Raw genomic sequence first — 24,436 nt, 5'->3', positions numbered from 1 at the left:
CACTGTGATGGATGAGGGCACTGCCTGTCCCCTCCCCCGCACTGTGCGTGGATGAGGACACTGCCTGTCCCCTCTACAGCCTCCTAAATGCGAAGGGAGGCTCACGCAGCTCACCAGCCCTGAAGCAAATATCCCCCTGGTGTACCCAGGCAAGAGAAGTGGGGTTTTCTCTCCCAGGTCACCACCCCTCTCCACACCCACCTCTCCTGTCCAACAGGAATGAGTTAAAGTTTGAATGAGTGGAAAAGGAGAAAGATTGAAACCAGCTGTGCCTTGGGGGGCAGATGACGGTGTCCCGCCTCGTGTCTTTACCCTCAGGACTGTCCAGTGCAGGAAGGATGGCCAGGCCTGTTGGTGTGTGGGTGTCGACGGCAGGGAGGTGCCCGGCAGCAAACAGTCTGGGCGGCCGATGTCTTGTAAGTTGGGTGGGGTGATGGGGGTTGGGAGGCATGGAGGCGGGGTGTGAGATGGGATGGGAGCATGTGGCCAGGCAATTGTCCCCTCTGGCTGACTCTTCCTCTTTGAAGGAGAATGGTCCCCACATGCATGTCCCAGTTTCCCGCAGCCCTGCTGTGAAAATCAAAGAACACAGCCGATCTTATTTGTTCAGCAAATAGCTGTTGTGTCTGTCCACATGCCAGGAGCTGTGCCTGGGCTGACAGCCCCTCACCGTCCCAGAAGCTAGCAAGCAGCCCCACGGACGCAGTGTGTTCTCACCTGTGGCAGGAGGTGTTTCTGAAAATTGGGACTTCGGTGAAAATCATGCAGTTCAAATATTGTTCCACTGAGTAGTCAAAGAAGCAGAGTTCCATCTAAATCATGTCATGGTTAATCCTAAAAGAAAGGTTCCTTTAAGTCAGTCACCCTAAGATGGGGAGATTGGACCTGAAAGCAAAACTGTCATTTAATAGATAAACTGTCATTTAATAGATAAACACTCTGGCCTGAACTCTGAGCTGGGTCTGCACTTGACCTTGTCACACACCCCTTGTCGACTTTAGTTCTGCATCAGTACCATGAGGATAAGACCTGTCCCTTGGGGGCTCGTGAGGATTCAAGCACGTGTAGAAAACCATGCAGATGGGGTTGATAGGAGTCAGAATTGAGTCGGCAGTGACGGGTAGAAGACCACGGTTTCTGGTGGAACGTGGTTTTGATTGGCTGCCAACTGAGAGGTGCCATGGAGGAAAGCCCTAGGGATCCGCCTCCATACAGATTACAGCCAGGAAACCCTCTGGAGCTCTCAGCTGCACTCTGACATGGCTCACCGCGAGTCAACATGGAGTCGACAGTAGTGGGCTTGGTGTTCTCTCTAGTGGGGAGGGTTTAGAACACCGGCACGTAGCAGGGCTTCAGTAGGTAGCAATCACTGTTCATATCATGAATCCTCATACACTCAGCAGGAGGCAGTTTTCTTTTACTTTATAGATAAGGAAAGTGAGGCCCGGAGCATACAGGACTACACCCTCAGATTCAGCCAGGCCTCGTGCACCCCCATGCCTTTTCCATCCACGTCTCCTCTGCATGGTCATGGCCCTGGGATGCCCAGTTGACAAGGCAGCACTTCTGAGCTGGGAGATGGAAGGAGGGCTGGGTTAGAAGCTGGGCAGTCCAAACGCCAGTCCCCTGCCTACTGCCAGATCCCTGGGGTCCTCTGATGGCTCTGTCGAGGGACTGTGCGCTCTCGTGGGCTGAGACCCCTGATGCTTCCCTGCACTACCTGACACTCCTCTTTGCACTACAGGTCTGTCCTTCTGTCAGCTGCAGAGAAAGCAAATCTTGGAGAGCAGCTATGTCAACAGCACGGCCACATCCTACCTGCCCCAGTGTCAAGATTCAGGGGACTATGAGCCTGTCCAGTGTGACATATGGCAGCTGCATTGCTGGTGTGTGGATTTGGAGGGAATGGAGGTGTACGGGACCCGCCAGAGGGGCAGACCACTGAGCTGTAAGTGTGGCTGAGTTCCTGTGCCCAGAGAGGGTGGGGAGTGTCCAGATTTCAACCCAGAAACTGGAGCTTCCAGGCCTCACTGACCAAAGACAGAGCACCTGGTGCCGTGGAGAAGCTCTCAGCTGCCACCCGAAGTCGGCAGTGGAGCCCGCCTACCAGCCACTCTGTGAGAGAAAGTTGAGGCAGTCTGCTTCTCTCAGAGATTTACAGCCTCAGAAACCCTCTGGGGCACTTTAGTCTGGCCGATAGGGTTGCACCTTTGTTAAGAGTAATGATATTGTAGTAAAATACATGTAACAAAACAATTGCGATTCCAACTATTTTTAAATGCACAATTCTGTAGCATTAGTTATATTCACCATGATGTGCACCCATCACCACACCCTGTTTCCAAAAGCTTTCCATACCCCCTGCCCAACAGTTAACTCAGTGCCCCTTAAGCAATAACTACCCTCCCCTTGCTCCATCCAGTCTTTGGTAAATCAAAAAACCAAATCCACTGCCATTTAGTCAGTTCTGACTCCAAGTGACCCTTCAGGACAGAGTAGAACTGCCCCAGAGTAGAACTTAGGGTTTCTAAGGCTGTAACTCTTTATAGAAGCAGACTGCCTCATCTTCCATGGAGTGGCTGGTAGGTTTAAACCGCTGACCTTTTGGTTAGCAGCCGAATGCTTTAATCACTATACCATCAGAGCTCCTCAGTCTTTGATAACCACTAATAAATGTTTGTGCTTATGCATTTGCCTATCCTAGATGGTTCATGTTAGTAGGATTGTGTGGTATTGCTCCTTTTGTGTCTAACTTACTTCACTCAATATCAAGTTTGCAAAGGTCATAGACCAGAACTTCATCCTGAATACTATCCATTGAATGGATAGACCACAATTTGTGTATCACTTCATCTGCTGGGGACACTTGGGTGTCTCCCCTGGCTATTATGACTAATGTTCCAGTGACTGCTGCTGGTCACATGTTACCCGTTTGAGTCCCTGCTTTCAAATCTATTGGGGATATACCTAGGGGTGGAATTGCTGGATCACATGGTAGTTCTGTATTTGACTTTTTGAGGAACTGCCAAACTGCTTGAAAGGGAAGCCATTTTGGTTGGCTTTATTACTACTTCTATTTCCATAAGGTAGATGATCAGCATTCATTAGCTGGTCAAAGGGAAGCCATTTTGGTTGGCTTTATTACTACTTCTATTTCCATAAGGTAGATAGATAATCAGCATTCATTAGCTGGTCATTAGAAGTGTAAGCAGGGTTTCACTGGATTGTTACAAGTTCCCCACTGCAAACTCAGTCCCCGTCTGGATCTTTCACTGTAGCAGGCTTCGTATGCCTGCACGCATATTGACTGCAGAATATGCACCCACTCATGACACGAATGTCATACTTTTTCACTGAAAATGTTTAGGTCCCAGAAGCTGTGAGATAAGAAACCGCCGTATTCTCCATGGGGTGGGGGACAAGTCACCCCCACAGTGTTCTGCGGAGGGAGAGTTCATGCCCGTCCAGTGCAAGTTTGTCAACACCACAGACATGATGGTTTTTGATTTGGTCCAGAGCTACAACAGGTAAGGAGAACTGGCCAGCCTCCAGGGCTGGCCCATCATTGGGCCCTCCTACCCCCGTCTTCTGCCAAGGCACCTGCTCACACAGGGTGCTGGGGCTTCAGTGGTGATAAATTTGGTCCCTGAAGAATGGAGATGCTGATGCTGGCCATCTGATGTGGTACAGCCCCTGTCACTGAGCAACCTGGTGGTGGCTATGAACATGTACATGCCCCCCAGACCCTCCATCCCATGGGAATAAAAACAGAAGCCAGACAAAGACACTAGACATGCATGTCCACTTCATCATGTTGCATTGTAGCAAAAGCTGGGAACAAATGATTTTCAAAAGGTGGATGACTGAATAGATATATATCCACCATAAATATTTATACAGCCATTAAAGAATGCAGTAGACATGGAGTAGTTGACTTGGAGAGAATTCCATGATACATTGTGGTGGTAGGATAGAAAGGCAAGAGACAGATACTATGATTTGGTTCCATTTTGTATAAACAAGCAAGCAAGGAGCCTTTGTATGTGCATGTATGGCTCACTGGTACTAGTCACTGTGCTGGACAATCAGATCACCATATATGCATGTATAAAGGATGCACAGGAGTGGGGAAGAGGGGATACACAGAAAGGAAGTTGCTGGGTGGTGCAGCTGGTTAATGTGCTCGGCTGCTAACCAGGGGTTGGAGGTTCCAGTCTCCCCAGAGGCACCCTGGACCATAGGCTTGGTGATCTACTCTGAACAATCAGCCATTGGAAGCACGGTGGAGTGCAGGTCTGCTCTGACACACACAGGACCATCACGATGAGTTGAGTTGACTCGATGGCAACTGGTTGGTTATAAAAAGCAGGAGTAGAATCATACATTTTTTCAAATGATGAGATTTTTTCATTGAATCAAGAAGAGCCCAAGCAATATTTGACTGTAAGACACATGTATAGCAGACTTTTATTAGTGGAAATATGGTAGATTAGGAGCTCTGGTAGCATAGTGCCTAAAGGCACTTGACTGCTAACCAAAAGGCTGGCGGTTCAAACCCACCAGCCACTCCTCGGAAGGAAGATGGGGCACATAAAAACAACAAGAACAGATACGCTGAATAATACATCTGGTACAAGCAACCACAAAAGTTGGATGAGATAGAAAAGCAGATTATGAAATATGTTGCCCAGCTGTCAACAATGGAAAGAATTTCCAGAAAAGTGGAACTTTTGGAAGGAGAGTCACATTTACCTATTTTGTAAACTATTATAAATAAATAAATCATTGAAAAGATTGAAATAATAAATATAAAAAGGGAGATGCATTGTAAAGGTCAGCCAATAACCAGGAAACTTCTAGTTATCCAAATGGCTACCTGGTTATTTTAAAGGACACACCCAAACTTGAGATGTAATTAAAAGGTTCTGAGTAAAAACAGTAAGAATACCCATCTGTGAACACAGATGTGAGTTCCCATGGATAACCTGAGCCTTTGTGGGGCTAGCTTCTGAAACAACCGGTGTCTTTCCCTATGTGAGAGGGAAATCGCCAGGGCATGCCAGGAGGTGCCACAGACTAGCAGCATGTGGGTAGGACTGCCCCACCTGCATGATTTAGACTGCATCTTGTCTTAAAAGCTGGGATATTTGAGGAAGTTGAACACTATGGAATTTCTGGTCCTATGGGTCAAAAATTGTTGAATCATAGTATCCGTCTCTTGCATTTTTATCCTAACACCTTTTATCCTAACCAGTGTATTATGGATTTCTCTCCAAGTCTACTCCATGTCTATTGCATTCTTTTAGTGGCTGTATAAATATTTATGGTGGCTATGTATTTATTCAGCCATCCACCTTTTAATGATGTGGTATGTTCAACTCAATGCACAAAATTCTGAATTCCTGATTTTAAAGAATAAGGTTGAAGGGCTGGGTGCCTTCTCCATGGCACCACGAAGCTGGACTTGAATGGCCTCTGCCCTTTCTGGACTGAGCATAACTCCTCAACCCCCCATGTTCTGGTTCCCAGCATGTCCTATTCCATCCTCCTGCCTGCCTCTCCCATTTTCTCACCTGCCTGGCCCTGTAGCATTACCTCCACGACCCATAATCAGACTCAGTGATGCTTGGCACAGTGACCTGGGTGACTTACCCACCCTCTCTGACCCTCAGGGTCGCCATCTGTAAAGTGGAGGATGATTCCCTGCTTATCAGATCGTGGGAATATCTGGTGAGACCTCACCTAGGAAACCACTGTGAAAATTGTGAATTATGATGCCGTAATGCAGGAAACTCACGTATCTCCCAGTGTCAGAGAACGCAGGTTAGATTTTTCCAGATCTAGAGAATGGCCTATGAGCGCACATGAATTTCCAGATAACCTCATGGATGTGCACTGATGCCTCAGTTCAAGTTCAGACAGGTGCTTCCTATCCACAGGGGACATTATTACATCCTTCTACCTGGTTTGACACTCACAAAAGCAACTCAATAATTAGGGTTTCCAGTAGACAAACACGGACTCCGAAACAGGGTGGTTAAGGAGCTCACCCTAGGAAACAGCTAGGGTGGTTTGGCAAAGTAGAAGATCAGAAAAAATAGGGAAACCCTAGTGAAACTGATGGTGTGAGTGGCTCCTAGTGGGTGATAGAGCTTGCTGGCCTTTTTTACTGTCCCACACTACCTCTGTTTATCTCAGGTCCCCTACAGTACACAACACAGAGGTTGCACACAGTAGGCCTACAGTCAGTGCTCACTGAATAGGTGAATGCATGCATGTAAGAACTTCTTGGCGGTTGACATGTCGAGGAACAATTACTGCTAGTTCCACAAGAGGGCAGTCAAGTTAAACCCAAAGGTTCTGGACTGAGCATCCATTGTTTAAAACAAACAGAAAAATTTCCCCTGAAATGGAATCCTTTCTTTTTTGCAAGCAAGAATGTCTCAGAGCAAATTCTGGTTTAGGAAGGTCATGGGAAGGGTCAGGTGGTTGGTTACTGGCAGCCTAGCTATAATCAGGAAGTCTACTGGGAGCCAAGGAGCCTGAGGATGCCATGTGCAGGGTTTATGCTTAGTCTCGTACCAGCAGTACATAGAGTCCCCAGACAAGACAGAGGATGCCCGTTACATTTGAATGTAAAAAACTGAATCCTTCTTAGTAGAAGTGTGTCTCCAGTATTGTATCAAGAGCTGCAGGCCTGGAGTGAGTGTAGGTAGATGTTAGTAACCTGCAGAGCTGGATGTCAAGGAGCATGGATTTGTGGTTACTGGTCGCTGTCGAGCTGGCTCTGACTCATGGTGACCTTATGTGTGATAGGATGAAACGTTGTCGGTCCTGCATCATCTTCATTATCGTTGGCATGTTTGAGCTCATTGTTGACTCTGTGTCAGTCTCTCTCACTGGGGGTTCTCCTCATTTTCACTGACCTTCTACCAAACATAATTTCCTTTTCTAGTCACTGGTCTTTCCTGATGACGTGTTCAAAGCAAATGAGCTGAAGTCTTGCCATCCTTGCTTCTAAAGACCCTTCTGGTTGTATTTCTTTGTTCTTCTGGTAGCCTATGATACATTTAGTATTCTTGGCCAGCACCTGTTGCTGGTGAGAGGGTGGATAGGAGTGGAGAAAGAGCAGAGTTGGTGCTGGGAGGCGACTCTATTAGGCTATTGCACTAGTCCTGGTGAGAGACGATGTTGACTTGGGTGGGTGAAGGAGAGAAGAGTGGAGGGGTGAGGCAGAGTTGGAGAAATATTTAGGAGGCAGAATCCACAGCCCTTGGTGAAGGGATAGAGTGTGAGGGCGAGGAGGCATCAAGGATGCCCCCTAGGTTTCGTTTTTAAGTGGATGGTAGAGGATGAGTTTGGAAAGGAAAGACCATAAATTTGGTTTTGGAATATTGACTCTGAGGGAATTGTTTTTGGAAATTGAAGGTGGGAAGTGGAGTAGATGGTTATCTTCCTTTCATGGTGCCATGGGAAGGCTAGAAGGCTTTAGGCAGCTCCTATGCCAGCCTGCTGTGGGCTCCTAATATGCTGAGTGAGGCTTTGCACTTGAATATAATATGCTTTGCCAGAGTGTTTGCTCATCTGAAGTAGGTCCTTTTGCCTCTTGAAGAAGGTGACTGCTAACTACACCTGTTTTGCTGGAGGCTTTAATAAGCCATGTCTTGATGGCAAGTCAGCTTCCTTAGTTCTGCTAAGCAGATAATACATAAAGATTCTAAGAGCATGGCACCCTCACCATCTGGCCAGCTGTTGTCCTTGGCAGAGAACTGGGTACTTGATCTCTGGTTCTAGCTGGCTGAACTTGAACTAATAAGTTCACCATGCTGAATCCCAGTTTTTGCATCTGTGCAATGGAGATTTTAAAAGGTTGTTGTGATCTTTAAATGAGATAAATTATGGAGAGTACTTTGTGCTGTGTCTGGTCATTCAATAAATGCTACCTGCTGTTATCTTTATTAGTAGTAACAATGTTGTTATTACTATTTTTTATTATTAATATCACTAATCATATGTGGCTAGACCAGGACTGGAATTCTGTCTGGTCTAGGTCTTTAGATCTTCTCACTACAAACAGAATTGCCAAGGAGGGATTAAAGATGACAGTGCTGGGGGTCTCTTCCAGAGTGAGCAGAGGGCAGTCCCACAGAGTCCCGGTGGCAGTAGCTGGCCTTTGGGTGGTCTTCCTGGGAGGATGGGAGGAGGCCTTCCTCCAGTGGAAGCAGGGTGATGTCTAAGATGCAGGAAGAAGGGACACTGAGAGTGAGGCCTCCGCAGAAAGCACTGGTAGCCCATGTACTAGAAATAAGAGCAGAAACCCAGAGAAGGGAACCCTGGCCATGAGGTGGGGATGGAGAAGGCTCACGGGCCCCGGTGGTTGTGTCTGCTCTGGGCTGGGACTGTGAGGTGGGCCTTTGGGATGAATTGCCAGAACATGATGCCAGACTGGTTTAAACTTCCTGTACCACATGCTAAGGAGAGCTGGTAGAGTAGTGGTTAAGTTCATGACTGGTAACTGTAAGTTCAGCAGTTCAAATCTACCAGCTGCTGTGGAAGAAAGATGAGGCAGTCTGCTTCTGTAAAGATTACAGTCTTGGAAGCCCTGTGAAGCAGTTCTACTCTGTCCTCTAGGGGGGCTGTGAGTTAGAATCGACTCCACAGCAGTGGGTTTGGTTTGAGCTTTGCTTTTGTAAAGGTGATAGCTTTGGAAATCCTTTGGGACAGTTCTTCTCTGTCCTTTAGGGGCACTGTGAGTTGCAATCAGCTCCACAGCAGTGGGTTTGGTTTGGGCTTTGCTTCCTTAATGATTGACAGCCTTGGAAACCTTTTGGGGGCAGTTCTACTCTGTCCTCTGGGGCGCTGTGGGTCCGAACGGACTGGATGGCCGTGGATGCTGCATGCTAGGATGGCCTTCAGAACCTCAGAGGGGTCAGGTGCCCCATCAATGCATTCATCCAGCGTGAGTGTCTTCAACATCTATCATCTGCCAGGAAAAAGCTAGGTGTTTGGCATACAGAGAAGAATGTCAAAACAGGGTCACCTGCATTGGAGAATACGCAGCTCGTACCTTCAGCAGAGGCAGATATCACATGGTGAGCAAGACTGGGTTTGAACCCTAGCTTCCACCAGGAGTTCAATGTACTCCACCTCCTTGGTCTTTAAAATGGGGATGATAGTATTACTACCTACTTCTTAGGGGTTTTAGGTCAGTGGAATAAATCAATGGATGTTGATATTTTCCAGATTATCTTTTACAAAGTGTTTTCAACAAATGGAAGCTATTATTATAATATTATTATCACTTGTAGAATTAGATTATCCCAGGTTCCAATTAATGAACTTTTATTATATACCCCTTATGCAAAAAAATAAATAAGCCAGTGAATAAAAATAAAGGAGCTTGATGATGCAGTGGCTAAGGTGTTCTGCTGCTACTTGAAAGGTCAGTGGTTTGACCCACCAGCTCGCTGTGGGAGAAAGGTGAAGCAGCCTGCTTCTGTAAAGATTTACAGCTTTGGAAAGCCTATGGGATAGTTCGACTCTGTCCTGTAGGGTTGCTATGAGTTGGAATGGACTCAATAGCAGAGGGTTTTATGTAAAAATGGTGGTGACATCATCTGACCTCCTCTAACTTTGCAATGGAGGAGAATCACCATCAACATCAATAGCCCATGGCTGATTCCTGTGAGACGGAGGTCAGACATCCCTCCTCTGTCCAACCTTTTTACCTATTCTGATGCCAGCCATCCCTCCCACCACACTCTACTTCTCTGCTGGGTTTGATAATTTGTTGCAATGGCCACATGGAACCTGCAGACAATACAATGATGAGGATTATTAGGGAAGTCACGGGCTACAATTCAGGATCAGGAATGACTCAGGTGACTACGGTTCTTTGATCAGGACTGCTTCTCGGCCAAGCCCACAGGCAGGCTTCTTTCTGGCCTTCGGCTCCTCAGCCCCTTGGCTTGGCCCCTGCCTTCCTTGGGCAAGTGATATAAATCTTTAGCTCCACTGATCAGTGCCCAGAGGCATCCCACTCCACCTGTAGGCCTTGGCTTGAAGGCGCCCAGCTCTTCTGCTCTTTGTGTGGCACACCCACTGTAGCTGGCTGGCTCTGTGGGCTGGGAAGCCCACCACCTTGTCTCGTGTTGCTCTGCTGGTTCTACAGCTGTTGTTTCTGTGCTGCGGCTTTCCACTGTCTTGTGCCATCTCCAGTGTTAAAACCCTCCCGCTCTAGCTCCTGGATCTAGGAGGCTGTCAGCTTAGAGACCCCAGGTTCCAAGGATGTGCTCCACTGCTGGTAATGAGGTCCTCCCTTTCTGTCTCTGAAATGGCTCACTTTAAACCTAGAGGGATGGCAAAACTGACTAATCCCCTTGTTAGGGTTCCATACACCTTATTTGCATGGTTCCACCCTCACAATAGTGCCATGGACCTCATTTGAATTATTAGCAAGTTGTCCAATTCCCATGGTGGGCCACAAGCACCTTGTTTTCAGTCATTTGGTGGGATTTACAAGACCATGATGAGACAGACCACTGTAGACATGATCTATCATGCCACACCCTGTCAGCAGCAACCAGGCACAGGGAATTTGGAGTTTCTACTGTGCAACTCACTCACTATAACATTTTTTAATTTAACATGCATACACATAGTAACAGACTAAGAACATGCAAAGGAATCCCACTTACTCATAGTCCCATAGTGTTTTCATAGCTTTGTCTGGTGTACTCATTCCTTTCAAGTTAACTTTTTTTGACTTATTGAATTAGAAAAAGTCATGACAGCACCATGCTCAGGCTCTGAGAGTTGCTAGGGATATTACCTTCCAAACCTGACTCGTTGCCATAACGGTAATTGCAGTACATGTACCTGCCATTTTGTGTTTTATCAATGTTACGCATGTGTCCTTCTGGCTAAGTGTAATCTATCTTCAGTTGCAATATCTTATTCCATTTAAGAGGCCTTACCACAATTTACTTTTTAATATTCCTATCACTGGACATTAAGGTTGTTTTCAATATTTTGCCTGAATAGACTACACAGCAGTAGGCCTTTTTGTGTGGGGAGCTGCTGCTTCTGCTAACTTCTTGTTCTGAGATATGTTTCCAGACATAGGCAGAAACACATTATGCATAGATCTCACAAACTGGCTGGCTGGGGCATGGCAACAAACTTCTCAATGTTGTAAAAAGATGAACATTTTTCTCTGGTTGTTCCATCATTGCATGTGGTAAGACGTTCTCAAATGGCTTTATGTCACCTTAGTGTCCTGTTACTGCCAAGATGGGGAACCCAGCCAAGGAGCTCCTACAGTAGTGGCCTGCTCAGCCAGGACTTAGCCAGACCATCCCTCTGTGTGTGGAGAGGAACGTGGAGTCCTTGTCTGTGAAGCCATGTTGACTTGGGGCTGTTTCAACTATGGAACTGTAAAATGTCCTTCATTAGGATTTCCCAGGAGGGACTCTGGCTTCATGTCAAGCTCTTATAAAGTTTTACAGGCCCTGAAGCCATTTGGTCTCCCTAAACAAGATCATACACAATGCTCCATATGTTTGTGAAGCAAACTTGGCCTTTAATCCCTAGAGTTACGTTCTGGTAAAGGTAGCAGGTAGTGTGATGCTCATTACCTGAGTCAGCCTGATCCCGACATGCAAGCCTGGCCATCAGTTGTTCCCGTACCACGAGTGAGTGAGGAAAACAGCTGACTAGTAGGTGACAGCTAAGCATAGCATTAGTTAAACAAGGCCCAGCCTAGCTGTGGGCAGGTGAAACCAGTTAGAAAAGAAATTCACTGACTGCAGGAATCATGGAGTGGATGGAGTGAGACACAGAAGCAGACTGTCCTTCCCCGAGATCGGGACTTGGCTACTTTCATTTATTTCTACAGGAAGGGCTGGTGGTGACTTGCCTTTGGTGACCTGGTGACCACAAATCAGATTCTCTCTTAGGTTTCCAGATGCATTTGTGACCTTCAGGTCCTTCCGGAGCAAGTTCCCTGAGGTGTCTGGGTATTGTCACTGTGCCGACAGTCAGGGGCGGGAACTGGCAGAGACAGGTAAGCACACCTGAGGTCATCTGGAGGGTGGGATTCACAAGCGACCCTTCCTCTCAATACCCCTAAGGCAGAATGAGCAGCGTCTGCCTGCTCCCCGTCAGGCTGCTGTGGGTGTTGACAAGGACAAGGCCTGAGCAAGCTGCCCTCTGTGGTACTTTGAAGGTGGCTGCTGCCAGCCCTTAGGGTGCCTTTGTGTACGCTGGAAAACAGTGCCCCCTTGTGGGCAGGTGCGGCTGTGAGCGAGGCTGCTTTGCTCGGGGAGCGGAGCCCAGGATGGATTTCAGTCTCCTGTCGCTCTCCAGCAGTGCTCCTTTGGGCTCTGAGCAGCCTGTGCAGTGGTGCCAAGCACCCTGACTTTGGGAACTATTAGAGCAGTGGGCAGACATGATGCCCAGTGATGCTGGTGGAGGCAGCGCCCCCTGTGCTGGCGGTTTGCACAGCATGGTCAGGACTTACGTTCTGAACGAGCCCCCCCTTGAGCCACTGCTGTCTCTGCTCAGGTTTGGAACTGTTACTGGAAGAGATTTACGACACTGTTTTCGCTGGTCTGGATCTTGCTTCCACCTTTGCTGAGACCACCCTGTACCGGATACTGCAGAGACGGTTCCTAGCCATCCAATTAGTCATCTCCGGCAGATTCCGATGTGAGTAGTAAGCTGACGGCAGATGTGCAGGCTTCTGCCAGGGAAGCCGCTTGGATTTCAAAGTCACCGCAGTCTCTGTGGCTGTGCCAGTAAGAGAGAAGGGGCCGCGGAGCTGCTTAATAGCAAACAGCAATTGTAAACAAATCAGGCACTGCGTACTCACTGGCTTCTTTCCCGTGTGGATTTATTGTAGGCCCCACAAAATGTGAAGTGGAACAGTTTACAGCAACCAGCTTTGGTCACCCCTACATTCCAACCTGCAGCCGAAATGGGGACTACCAGGCAGTGCAGTGCCAACAGGGAGGGCCGTGCTGGTGTGTGGACGCCCAGGGAAAGGAGATCCGCGGGACTCGGCGGCAAGGGAGCCGGCCATCTTGTGGTGGGTTCCTCTCAGGTGCTTGTTCTGGGGTCTTGTCAGGTCGTGCTGCTTTAATGGTTTCTCCAGACCAGCCTCTAGCGCTTCCAGCCATTAGCATAGCTGCCTCTCGAGCGTGTCTTCAACATGACTGAACCCCACTTTCTCATCATTCACTTCCGACATGTTTCTCACCCTGCGTCAGACATAGTTTCTTCCTCAGGAAGCCCAGGGCATACTGTGGGGAGTGAAGAAAAGGGAAAGAGCATGAAGGCTTACAGGTGCTATGAGTGAAGTGGGGAGAGGCAATGAAAGGGGTAGTTCTGTCTTACAGCCCATATGAGGAAGAGGCATTCAGGATGCTTCATGGAAAAGGTGACACTAGGTCAGAGCCGTCTGAAATAAGATGTTTCCTGAAGGAGGAAAGTAAGAAAAGGCATGCCCTCTAGAGCAGGACAAATAACATCATCCAGACCCAAATGACAGGCACTGGTTTGCTCATGAGGACTCTGACCCGCCCGAAACATGCAGCAGAAGACACGGCTGCTGGAGGATGATCAGGGTGGGGCGCCGGGAATTGTCACTTGGGGGGAAAGGCAGGGGTGAGACAGTGAGCTCTAGTGTATCATGAGGAAGGTCTGGGGGCTTCGTCCTGGAGGTCACGTGTGGCTGTTGGGAGGTTTTAAGCTGGAGAATGCCATCGTGGGCATTGTGTGTAAGGAAGATCGCCTGGGAGTGTAGGAGGAGAGATTAAAAGGAGTGGTCGTCTAGGGGCAATGGGACCATCTGAAGGTCACTGCAGTGTCTGGAAGAGAGATGAAGGGAACCATCCTAAAGCGGAAGCAGTGGGCTGGGGAGAAGGGCACGGGGAGAGATGTCACTAGCATTCCAGTGACACTGCTTCATCCTGCCAGGAATATTGTGGAGGATGTTAGTGATGAAGAAGGGGGAATCGCAGAGCACTCAGTGGGCTGCCACTTGGTCAACCTGGGTGGAGTCAGTAGGATTTGAAACAGTGGGGGAGGAGGAAAGCCTTTAGAGTGCCAGACAGATAGCTCTGAATGTTCATTCAGTCATTCTTGTTGGATCAGTCAGTTTGTGCAACTTGATGTTTTGAATTTTCTGCATGGTGTTTGGAAGTATTCTGTCTGCTGAATGTTAGGACAAAGAATATGATGAGATCCTGCCTTCAGAGTGTTTGTCGTCGTCTTGGAAATTGAATAGAATAGTTTCAGTTCTGTTAGATAGTACAATAACAACAGAGTATTGGGTCTTCCAGTTCCCAAATGGCAATGAAGAACTATGGTTTTCCAAATTGAAAACAGTAGGTCTACCAAATGCAGGGATCCTGTATTTTTGTCTCTGGCATACTGGTCCTACTTCAGTGGATACAAGTGTCACATGGAAGCAATATCTGAGTTTCTTTGTCTTGGTAACACTGCATAACCAATGGACGGAAGGGACGTGTTCTTAACTTGGAAAGGGAGTGAGCAAAGTAGTAAGCTTTATTTCTTCCATACCTTCCTTTTATATCCATTAAAGGAAGCCATGGCCTTGCTGAGAGATGTGTTATGTGTTCTGATGTTGCCAGTCTTCCCTCTCCACCCCTGAACACATGTTCCAGTTCTTTTTCTGTTGCCTGGTTACAGAGGGAAATTGGCTGACTTCTTTTTTGGAATCCACATGAACAGAGAGGAAAGAATTATTTAAAAAGTATAGGGGAGGTTAGTTGAAAACGTTCTCTAAAGATTTGCAGTTTTATGGAGAAAAATGGAGCTAACTTACTTCCATCTAAGTGACTGAGACTATCACTTTTTTTTTTTTTTTCCACAGTGATTATCTAGAATTTTCAGTTAGTGTAACATGACGGCATGGACTTGACTGTGATCACTGTTTAATTAGTAATTTCAAGGAAAGGTCAAGAAGCCCAGAAGAATGATATTTGTTGAGTGGGCATTATTGATTTTTATGAGAAATACTAATAGTGTTTAAAGTATGGTCCTTATCCTCAAGAACCTCTAATCTAACTATAAACTTGTTAATCTACAAAGAACTATGGTAGCACAATGGTTAAGCACTTGGCTGCTAACCAAGTGTTTGGCAATTTGAATCTACCAACAGCTCTGTAGGAGGAAAGACCTGTCCATCTGCTCTCATAAATATCAAAACCTATGGGAAAGTACTACTCAGTCCTTTAGTGTCATTATTAGTCAGAATTGACTCAACAGCACACAGAACAAGAAAGGTAGTCCACATAAGACTATCCTACAAGGAGGAACTAGGGAGCCGACAGAAGAACAGATAGTTAAGCATTAAAGCCCATTGAGATTTTCAAGAGAAGAATGCTAGAAAACAACATTTCACAAACTACCAATTGGAATTTGTTGGTGAAGGTACTTCCTGGGTGGCACACATTGTTGCGTGCTCGGCTGCTAATGGCAAGGTTGGCAGCTCAAGTCTACCCAGGGGCATCTTGGAAGAAAGGCCTAGTGATCCATTTCTAAAAGAGCACTAACCCCAAAAAACCCACTGCAGTCAAGTCGGACCCAACTCACAGCGACCCCTCCTTGGGTTTCCGAGGCGGTATCTCTACAGAAGTAGATTGCCCAGTCTTCCTTCCAAGGAGTGGCTGGTGGGGTTGAACTGCCAGCCTTCTGGTTAGCAGTCAAATGCCTTAGGCACTATGCTACTACCAATGATAAGCCTATGGGACACAGTTCTACTCTGACACACATGGGATCGCCACGGATCAAAATTGATTCATTGCCAACTGTTTTCCTTGGTCTGTTTCTGTGGTCAGATTTTTAAAAAGTGGGAAACCTTTTGGTGCCGATGATCCTTGCTATAGAAGGGGGAGACAACCTCTAGTGAAAGTGAAGAGGGAATCCTGCCAAATGGGAGATGAACTCACCAAAAAGGCTGTCACAGATGTGGCTCAGAGCGAGAGGAGAAAGGAAAAGGGAAAAACAGATGCAAAATGTGGGTGTTCTTCACGGAGTCTTGACATCATGCTATAAGGAAGGCTTGTTTTATGTTTGCTTGTGATGTTAAAACTATTTCTCCCACTTGCTTTGTCTCCACACAGCTGAAGACCAATCCTGTGTGTCACAAAGGCGGCAGGCCTTGTCCAGACTCTACTTTGGGCCTTCTGGCCACTTCAGCCAGCACAATTTGTTTTTTTCTCCTGAGGAAAGACAGGCTTCTCAGAGAGTGTCTGGATTCTCCACATCTTGCCCACCTCTGTTCAGGGAGCTGCTTATTGACTCTGGCCTTCTCCGCCCCACGGTGGGAGGGCAGGATAAAGAATTCCCTGCCCCACAAAGTCTTCTCAAAGAGGCCATCAGGGCGATATTCCCCTCCAGAGACTTGGCTCGTCTTGCCCTTCGCTTTACCACCAACCCCAAGAGACTCCAGCAAAACCTCTTTGGAGGAAAATTTTTGGTGAATGCTGGCCAGTTTAACTTGTCTGGAGCCCTTGGCACAAGAGGTACATTTAACTTCAGTCAATTTTTCCAGCAACTTGGCTTCCCAAGCTTTAAGAGTAGAGAAGGATTTGTGGACTTAACCAAGCAACTCTCTGTGGGACCTGATTTAAACCTTGCCACAGAAACCCCTGAAGCTTTTGAGAAGGCTATGAAGCTGCCACTTGTAGGCAGCTTTGGCTTCAAAGTTAACTTACAGGAGAACCAAAATGCTCTGAAATTCCTCGCTTCTCTCCTGGAACTTCCAGAATTCCTTCTCTTTTTGCAGCATGCTATTTCTGTGCCAGAGAATGTAGCCCGGGATTTAGGGGATGTGATGGAAATGGTACTCAGCTCCCAGGCCTGTGAGCAGCCACCCAGAAAGCTTTTTGTCCCATCATGCACAGAAGAAGGAAGCTACAAGGATGTCCAGTGCTCTGCTGGGGAGTGCTGGTGTGTGGATTCCTGGGGCAAAGAACTTCCTGGCTCAAGAGTTAGTGGTGGACAACCCAGGTGCCCCACGGAGTGTGAAAGGCAAAGGTCACGAATGCAAAGCCTCATGGGTAGCCAGCCTGCTGGGTCCAGCCTACCTGTCCCTTCTTGCACCAGTGAGGGGCATTTCCTACCTGTTCAGTGCTTCAACTCAGAGTGCCACTGTGTGGACATGCAGGGCCAGGCTATCCCTGGAACTCGAAGCGTAACTGGAGAGCCCAAGCAATGTAAGTACATTGAGCATCCGATTAATTTTGTTATTTTTAGTTGCTATTGAGTTACTTCCAACTCAGGGTGACTCCATGTGTGCAGAGTAGAACTGCTTCAGAGACAGAGAGCTATCTATGGAGCATAGTGCCTATGGCAAACACTGAAATTATGCTCCTGTCCAAACATCTGGCACCCATCTTGTAGATAACGTTACCATAATAGCAGCTTAGAAATATAAGTCAAGCTCATTAATCTTTTACTTAGCACATGATGGCACTACATGAAAATTGCAATTGTACCTTCCTTGCCTTCTCTGATGAAAATTGGTCTGTGAGAGACTCAAAGTCAGTTTTTCAGTTTCTTCTCTTTTTACACTCAGCAAGGCAAGATCACATAGCATGCCTGGACCCAGGCAGGATCTCAAATACAGTGTATGAGTTTTAACTTGCTGAATGGTCTCTCACAGCTGGTGATGGGAACTGAAGTGGTTAATAGACACCGTTCAGTGGTGCTGTTCTTTAGGTGGCTCCCAGGCACGTGCCACCCTTCATACCTTAGATACACCCCTGTCCATAAATAAGGTTTGCAGGGCTGAGACCTTGCAGAAGCAGTCATCAGGCCTGTCTTCTGAGGTACCTCTAGGTGTGTTTCACCCACACACCTTTGGCTTGTAGTTGAACGCTTAACCATTGGCGCCACCCAGGCACTCCATTTCCTCTTTAGACCCTGGGACAAAGTGTTACTGATGAAAATCCCCTTGTGGCTAAAGCCCGAACTTCAGTTAATGGCACCAGCAGCTGATTAATTGTAATAATATCCAAAGAGGTTTGGCTGATGCTGACCACTCTCACGAGTGAGTTAGGGAATGTGTTGGCCTTAAGGATCTGCCACGTGCGTTTCTGCAGCACTGACAACAGCTGCTCTCAATGGTGCTGAGTTAGTGTTGGGGGCTCTTGTCCAGATTTAAGGTTGATGGGAAGTCCGTAGGAGTAGTGGTGGTGCAGTAGTCAAAGCACTCAGCTGCTAACTGAAAGGTTCTCAGTTCAAACCCACCAGCTGCTCCATGGGAAAAAGATGTGGTAGTCCGCTTCTGTAAAGATTACAGCCTTGGGGCAGTTCTCCTCTGTCCTCTAGGAGCACTGTGAGTCCAAATCAGCACCATGATAATGGGTTTTTAAACCATTTAAATTGACACACTGCTCATCATTTCTCCCAGGCCCTACCCGCTGTCAGTTGCAGGCAGAGCAAGCTTTCCTGAGGACGGTCCAGTCCCTGTTCACCAACTCCAGCCTGCCACCTGCTCTCTCCAGCGTCTATGTTCCACAGTGCAGTGCCAATGGGCAGTGGAGACGTGTGCAATGCAGTGGGCCCCCTGAGCAGGTCTTTGAGTGGTACCAACGATGGGCAGCTGAGAACAACAGTGGCCAGGAGCTGGTCCCTGCAGAGCTGCTGAAGATGATCGTGAGCTATAGAGAAGTGGCTTCCAAAAGCTTCCGCCTTTTTATCCGAGGCCTGTACGAGGCTGGCCAGCAAAACGTCTTCCCAGTGCTGGCGAGATACTCTGCTTTCCACGACATTCCATGGGCAGCATTGGAAGGCAACCTGACCCAGCCTGGAGGGAACATCCTCCTGGAGCCCTTCCTCTTCTGGCAGATCCTAAATGGCCAGCTCAGTCGGTACCCGGGGCCCTACTCAGATTTCAGCACTCCTGTGGACCACTTTGAACTTCGAAGCTGCTGGTGTGTGGACGAGGCTGGTCAAGAACTGGAAGGCACTTGGGCTGAGCCAAGCAAGGTGCCAGCGTGTGAGTAAACCCGGGTGCAGAGTGGAATTGTTTTTCTTCAAAAGAGGAGGTCTGACTGGAGGGTATGGAGTGTCAAAGCTGGAACTGAGCTTAGGGATGGCTAGGTGCATCCCTTCATTATCCGGTTGAGTAAACTGGGGTTCACAGAGGGGAAATGACTTCCCCATGGCTACAAAGGGTTGGCAAAGCTAACGTGGTTCATTCTAAAAACTTTCACGTCATCCTTTAAGTTAATGGCGCCCATCTTCATTAGCTGTCCGGTGCGTGCAGAGCTTTCTCTTAGCCCGCTGAAGCCTGTAAAAGTGACGTGGCTCTGGCCCTTGCCCTCGCACAATGAATGCGTTAGGTGCACCTAACACGTTTCATTAATTGGCAAGTATTGAGGGACTATTCTTCTTGCAAAGGACACTGCTTGGTGCTTGGAATCTCTGAATGATTCTGCCTCCAGAGTGCCTTTAATTGACTTGAAGGCCTGAAGTAAGGAACTAATTGGAGAAGGACTCAAGTAGGTCTGTAAGTTGCATTTGTGGTAAATAGGCCTAGGGGCCTGGCTAAATGGACTGACGCTGACTTGATGCGTCTTAGATGACAATGCCTCAATACCAAGCTGTCATGCCAGCAGTGTGAAAGAACAGCCAGACAGATGCCACACTGTTACTGTCAACTCAGACCCCTCCAAGCAGCAACTGCTAATGGTGCAACAGTGGAATCTCTCTGTTCATGTTTGCACTGTTACACATTATCTGAATGTTTTTGCATAATGTGAACATGAGTCATATTATTTTGATCTTAGGGAAAGGTTAAGCAGCAATGAATCTTGAGATTGCTGGGATAGGACCAGGCAATGAGAACAGTAGTATCCTGGGTGTTTGGAATGCTAGGAAACTTAACGCTGCTAGGATTCTCCATTAACTCATCAAGTTCTAGCAGTTGTCTGACTCTCAAAGTCAACATATCAATGTTAGCATGACTGTTACATACTAAGTCTTCTCTTGTTGAGACCTGTAGAATCTTTTGCCATACCTTGTGGTTCTGTCTTGTACACCAGACGTTCCTATACATTTAGATGATTTGTGACCAACTTTGGTCCTTTTGTATGCAATTTGAGAAATCTTCTGGTGGTGCTGTGGTTAAGGTACTGAGCTGCTAACCAAAAGGTCAGTGGTTTGAACCCACCAGCCACTCCATGGAAGAAAGATGAGGCTATCTGCTTCTGTAAAGATTTACAGCTTTAGAAACCCTATGGGGATTACTGTGAGTTGGAATTGACTCAGTGGCAGTGAGTTTGGGTTTTTTTTTTTTTTTTTGGTTTTTACCAAAAGGACTTAATTGCATTAGTGACTAATCTTATTGACTTTTGCCTGAATGCTGGGCAGAGTAGTTGAAGTAGGTTTTAGAGTATATTGGCTTTCCCACTGAGTCACAAAAGGCTGTGTAGAGTAGGTGTCTAAAAAGACCAAAATCCAAACCCACTGCCATCAAGTTGATTCCAACTAATAGCAACCCCAATTGGGTTTCTGAGGTGGTAAATCTTTACAGAAATAGACTATCCAGTCTTCCTTCCTGGTGGTTTTGAATCACCATTCTTCTGGTTGGCAGTCGGATGCCTTAGGCACTATGCTACTAGGGTGTACAGAATCACCCACTGGAGAGCATGCATTAGAACGTCTATCTATGTTAAGTGTTTCATCTCTGCCTTTTAAATTTGTTTCTCTCCTGGTATCTGAAACAATGGAGAAAGCAAAGCTAATCTTTGTCCGCTGTGGCATGCATGCAAGCTGGATAAACAAAGGAATACACACATTTTGGGCTTGCATCTTCAAGCCTTTTGTTGACAGGGTATGTGACCAAAGGACTTGACAGCCATTGGTCCAGAGCCTGGACACTCAACGTGTACCTAGCGGCATGAGCAGCACCTGGGAGCTTATTAGAAATTCAGAATCTCAGGCCCAGCTACTGCCTCGCACCTGCATCTCCAGGCAATCCTAACACAGCCTCCAATTGGCTTAGGGGACAGGGCACTGGCTGGCTTCTGTCCTGGTTCTGCCCCTTACTGCTGTGTGAGCTAGAGAGGGGAAGTCTCTGCATTTCAGCTTTATCTGTAAAACCCAAATTATAACAACTGCCTCAAAGGATTGTTGGGAGAATTTTGAAAGGGGATAGATGCAAAGAGTCAGGCCTGGTATGCAGGAAGTACTTACTTAATGATAGCCGCATTAATATGAAGGCACCCTGGTGGTGCGGCGGTCCAAGCGCTCAGCTGCAAACCAAAAAGTTGGGTTGAACCCACCAGTTGCTCCACAGGAGAAAAATGAGGCAGTCTGCTTCAGTAAAGATTGATATCCTTGGAAACCCTGTGGGGCAGTTCTACTCTGTTCTGTAGGGTCACCATGAGTCAAAATTGACTCAACATCATCGGGGATTAATACAATTGATAGTAAGTGATGGAAGTGACTAGTAACTGCCTACATGTATTCAGGGTGATGGTCACCTCAGTTACCCAGTGCAAGAAGTACTGCAGTGGGTCACTTTAAAGAGCAGAATCTGTCACCTCATAGATCTGAAGACACATACCCTTGAATGAGGCAGAGGGAGATATCCTCAGTGGGTGAATCCACCTGCAATATTTTTATTCCCTCAGGCCCTGGCTCCTGTGAGGAAGCGAAGGTTCGTGTCCTGCAGTTCATTGAGGAAGCAGAAGAAATCATCTCAGCTTCCAACCGCTCTGGCGCCCCTCTGGGAGAGATCTTCCTAGCCTCCAAGGGAATCCAGCTGACCAATGAGGAGCTCTCCCTTTCCCCGACCTTCTCCTTCCGGGAGATGGTCTCTGAGAAGTTTCTGAGTGGGAGTGATTATGCCCTGCACTTGGCGGCCCAGTCCGGTGAGTGCTGTACTTCGGTCTTGTTCCATGTCTTTAGAGCAGTGAAAGCTTGGATTAGTCTCCTTGCTTTCTCCAGGTGATGGTGTTGAGATGCCGGCAAAGCTGGAGTGGAGGTCTGTGGTTGCCTCCTGCGGAGATGAAGATCTCCCCACAAGATTCCCCACATCTCCCAGCAGAGCCGCGCTGGGGCAGGTCCTTGCAATGGTATGCAGACAGATGGTGCCTGCAGCCCGCTGTGAAGCCAAACATTTCCAAATGTGAGGGACCCCAGCCCTAAATGCTTATACACCCTCGTGACCTGGTTCAAAGCTTCCCTCTGTTTCCAGGGATTCAAGGACATCTGCCATGAAGGGGATAAAAGAAGAACCCTCAGTAACTGAGGAACTATTGGAACTCGTAGGTGGTAAATGGTTAACACACTCGGCTGGTAACTGTGAAGTTGGAGGTTTGCGTTCACTCAGTGGTACCTCAGAAAAAGGCCTGGCAATCCACTTCCAAACGAATCTGCCGTTGGAAACCCTGTGGAGTGCAGTTCTGCTCTGACACACATGGGTCACCATCAGTTGGAATTGACTTGATAGCAACCGGTTTTTGTTACGTCTCAGGCATCTTATACACGTGATCTCATCTAATCCTAACTGGCAAGGAGTCTCTCTCCTTCATCTGACAGGAATAACAGAGAACCCACAGTCCTCTCGCCTGAGTCGAGTCCTCTCGACTGTGCTAAGTCGTCTACCAGATTTTCACATTTAATCCCGTGACAGTCCCCTGAGAACTATGTGAGAGTCATCATCTGTGATTACTTACAAATAGGGAAACTGAGCCTGGGGTTATGTCACTTGCCCAAGTTCACTCACTTAGGAAATAACTGGAGCCTGGATGTGAACCCGGGTTTTCCATCCCCCCACTGTCCACCCCATGCTCATATCTACTCTCTGCTCCCTTACCTGGCTGGGCCTGATGTGGCTGCTATCAGAGCCTCTATTTCTCAACCTGGGACCCCTGCTCTTCCTCTACCACCCATACCTGCTCTGGTGGCAATGTCCAGACCCCTCTCATTGACACCACACCCACCTTACGGGACAAGCAGTTCACCTGTCTCTGAGCCAGACCAGAGTTTCCATCCACTGTTGAACTGCTCCATGGATGTCCAGGCTCTGCGCTTCAGTCACAAAACAGCAAAATAGTGCTATGTGTGACAACTTCTGTGTCATGTCAAAGAGGGTGCACTCCAAGCTCTGTGCTCTCGCATTCCTGGGGAGGCTCTACTGGCTTGGGGTCTCAGTTCTCTTTGTTCTCCTGACCCCATGTGAGAAGCTCTCAAGGACCAATTTGTTTTCTGCTTCTCTCCCTCGTCAGACATCTCTTTTGGAGGACAAAGAATCACGTTTTATTCATCTTTATGTCCCCACTGTCTGGCACAGTTCTGACAGAGTGGGTGGAGAGATGGATAGCTGCCGTAGAGTCAGTGCTGACTCATAGTAGTCTCATGTACAACAGAATGAAGCATTGGCCAGTCCTGTGTCATCTCCATGATCACTGGCATGTGTGAGGCCATGGTTGTGGCTACCATGACAGTCATCTCACCTGGCACCTCCCTCACCCTCGTTGGCCCTCTACTTCACCAAACATGGTGCCTTCTTCCAGTGACTCATCTCTGCTGAGGATGTGTCCAAAGCAAGCAAGTAGAACAGTGTTCTGCTGTGATCCATAAGGTTTCATTGGCTATTTTGGAAGTAGAACTCCGAGCCTTGTTTTCTTCCTAGTCTGTCATAGTCTGGAAGCTCTGCTGAAACCTGTCCGCCATGGGTGACCCTGCTGGGATTTGAAATACCAGTGGCATAGCTTCCAGCATCTCAGCACATGCAAGGCACCAAAGTAGGGCAATTTGACAGATGGGTGATGGGACATAGAATAGCCCAGTGAGTATTACACCATTCTTGCTGCTTACTCCCCCTTCTCTTTCATTCTCTCTGTCCCCTCCCCTTCCCTTATGCCCAGGGACCTCCTTTCTCTGTTCCTCAGAAACCTGGGGACTTCTGCTTTAGGCACAAAACCAACTCTTGTAAATTTTGTGCATGGGCAGGATTTGATGCCATGAAAGAGAGAAGTGTGACTGATGGCCCTTTCGTTGTGACCACATTGGTGATGGAGGGACATGTAAGAGGAAGGGAGAGGAAGTTGTCCTGCCATAGAGATTCATCCTTGAGTAGCATGATGATGTTTTCTTCAGAATTTGAGCTAAGGAAGTCTCCCCTAATGAACCACAAGCTCTCATTTTGCATGTCTGAGGCAGCTGAGAAAAGAGGAAGAGACGGGAGAGTAGGGTAGGGCCGCCCATTCGTCAGAATCCCTCATTCATGCTGGTTCAGAGGAGAGGAAGTTCTGTGCTGTGCAGCTCCATGTCCCAGGGAGTCTAGGGGCTGAGGGTGCAGGACAAGGGGAGACTGAGTGCCACTAGGGTCTTCGGCCAACTGAGCATTGGGGCAAGTCTGGGGAGCCTTCTGAGGATGGGGAGGGGCATG

The 24,436-nt window shown here is 47.6% G+C and overlaps 1 protein-coding gene across 1 annotated transcript in view; it reads left to right on the top strand.

The window, feature by feature from the left end:
• The window catches only part of TG (thyroglobulin), a 243,257-nt gene that overhangs the window by 2,756 nt on the left and 216,065 nt on the right, over positions 1-24,436 (top strand). Inside the window, exons 3-11 of the mRNA XM_007940540.1 lie at positions 319-416; positions 1,745-1,948; positions 3,368-3,527; positions 11,958-12,064; positions 12,565-12,708; positions 12,902-13,087; positions 16,149-17,243; positions 18,443-19,030; positions 21,672-21,911. Of these exons, the coding sequence (XP_007938731.1) occupies positions 319-416; positions 1,745-1,948; positions 3,368-3,527; positions 11,958-12,064; positions 12,565-12,708; positions 12,902-13,087; positions 16,149-17,243; positions 18,443-19,030; positions 21,672-21,911 (2,822 nt within the window). The remainder of the gene's footprint in view (positions 1-318; positions 417-1,744; positions 1,949-3,367; positions 3,528-11,957; positions 12,065-12,564; positions 12,709-12,901; positions 13,088-16,148; positions 17,244-18,442; positions 19,031-21,671; positions 21,912-24,436) is intronic.

Source organism: Orycteropus afer, unplaced genomic scaffold (assembly GCF_000298275.1).
Source record: "Orycteropus afer afer isolate SDZICR_OR568_19922 unplaced genomic scaffold, OryAfe1.0 scaffold00069, whole genome shotgun sequence".
Taxonomy (NCBI): domain Eukaryota; kingdom Metazoa; phylum Chordata; class Mammalia; order Tubulidentata; family Orycteropodidae; genus Orycteropus; species Orycteropus afer.
The sequence above is the reverse complement of the archived record's forward strand: the minus strand, read 5'-3'. Positions and strand labels throughout refer to the sequence as shown.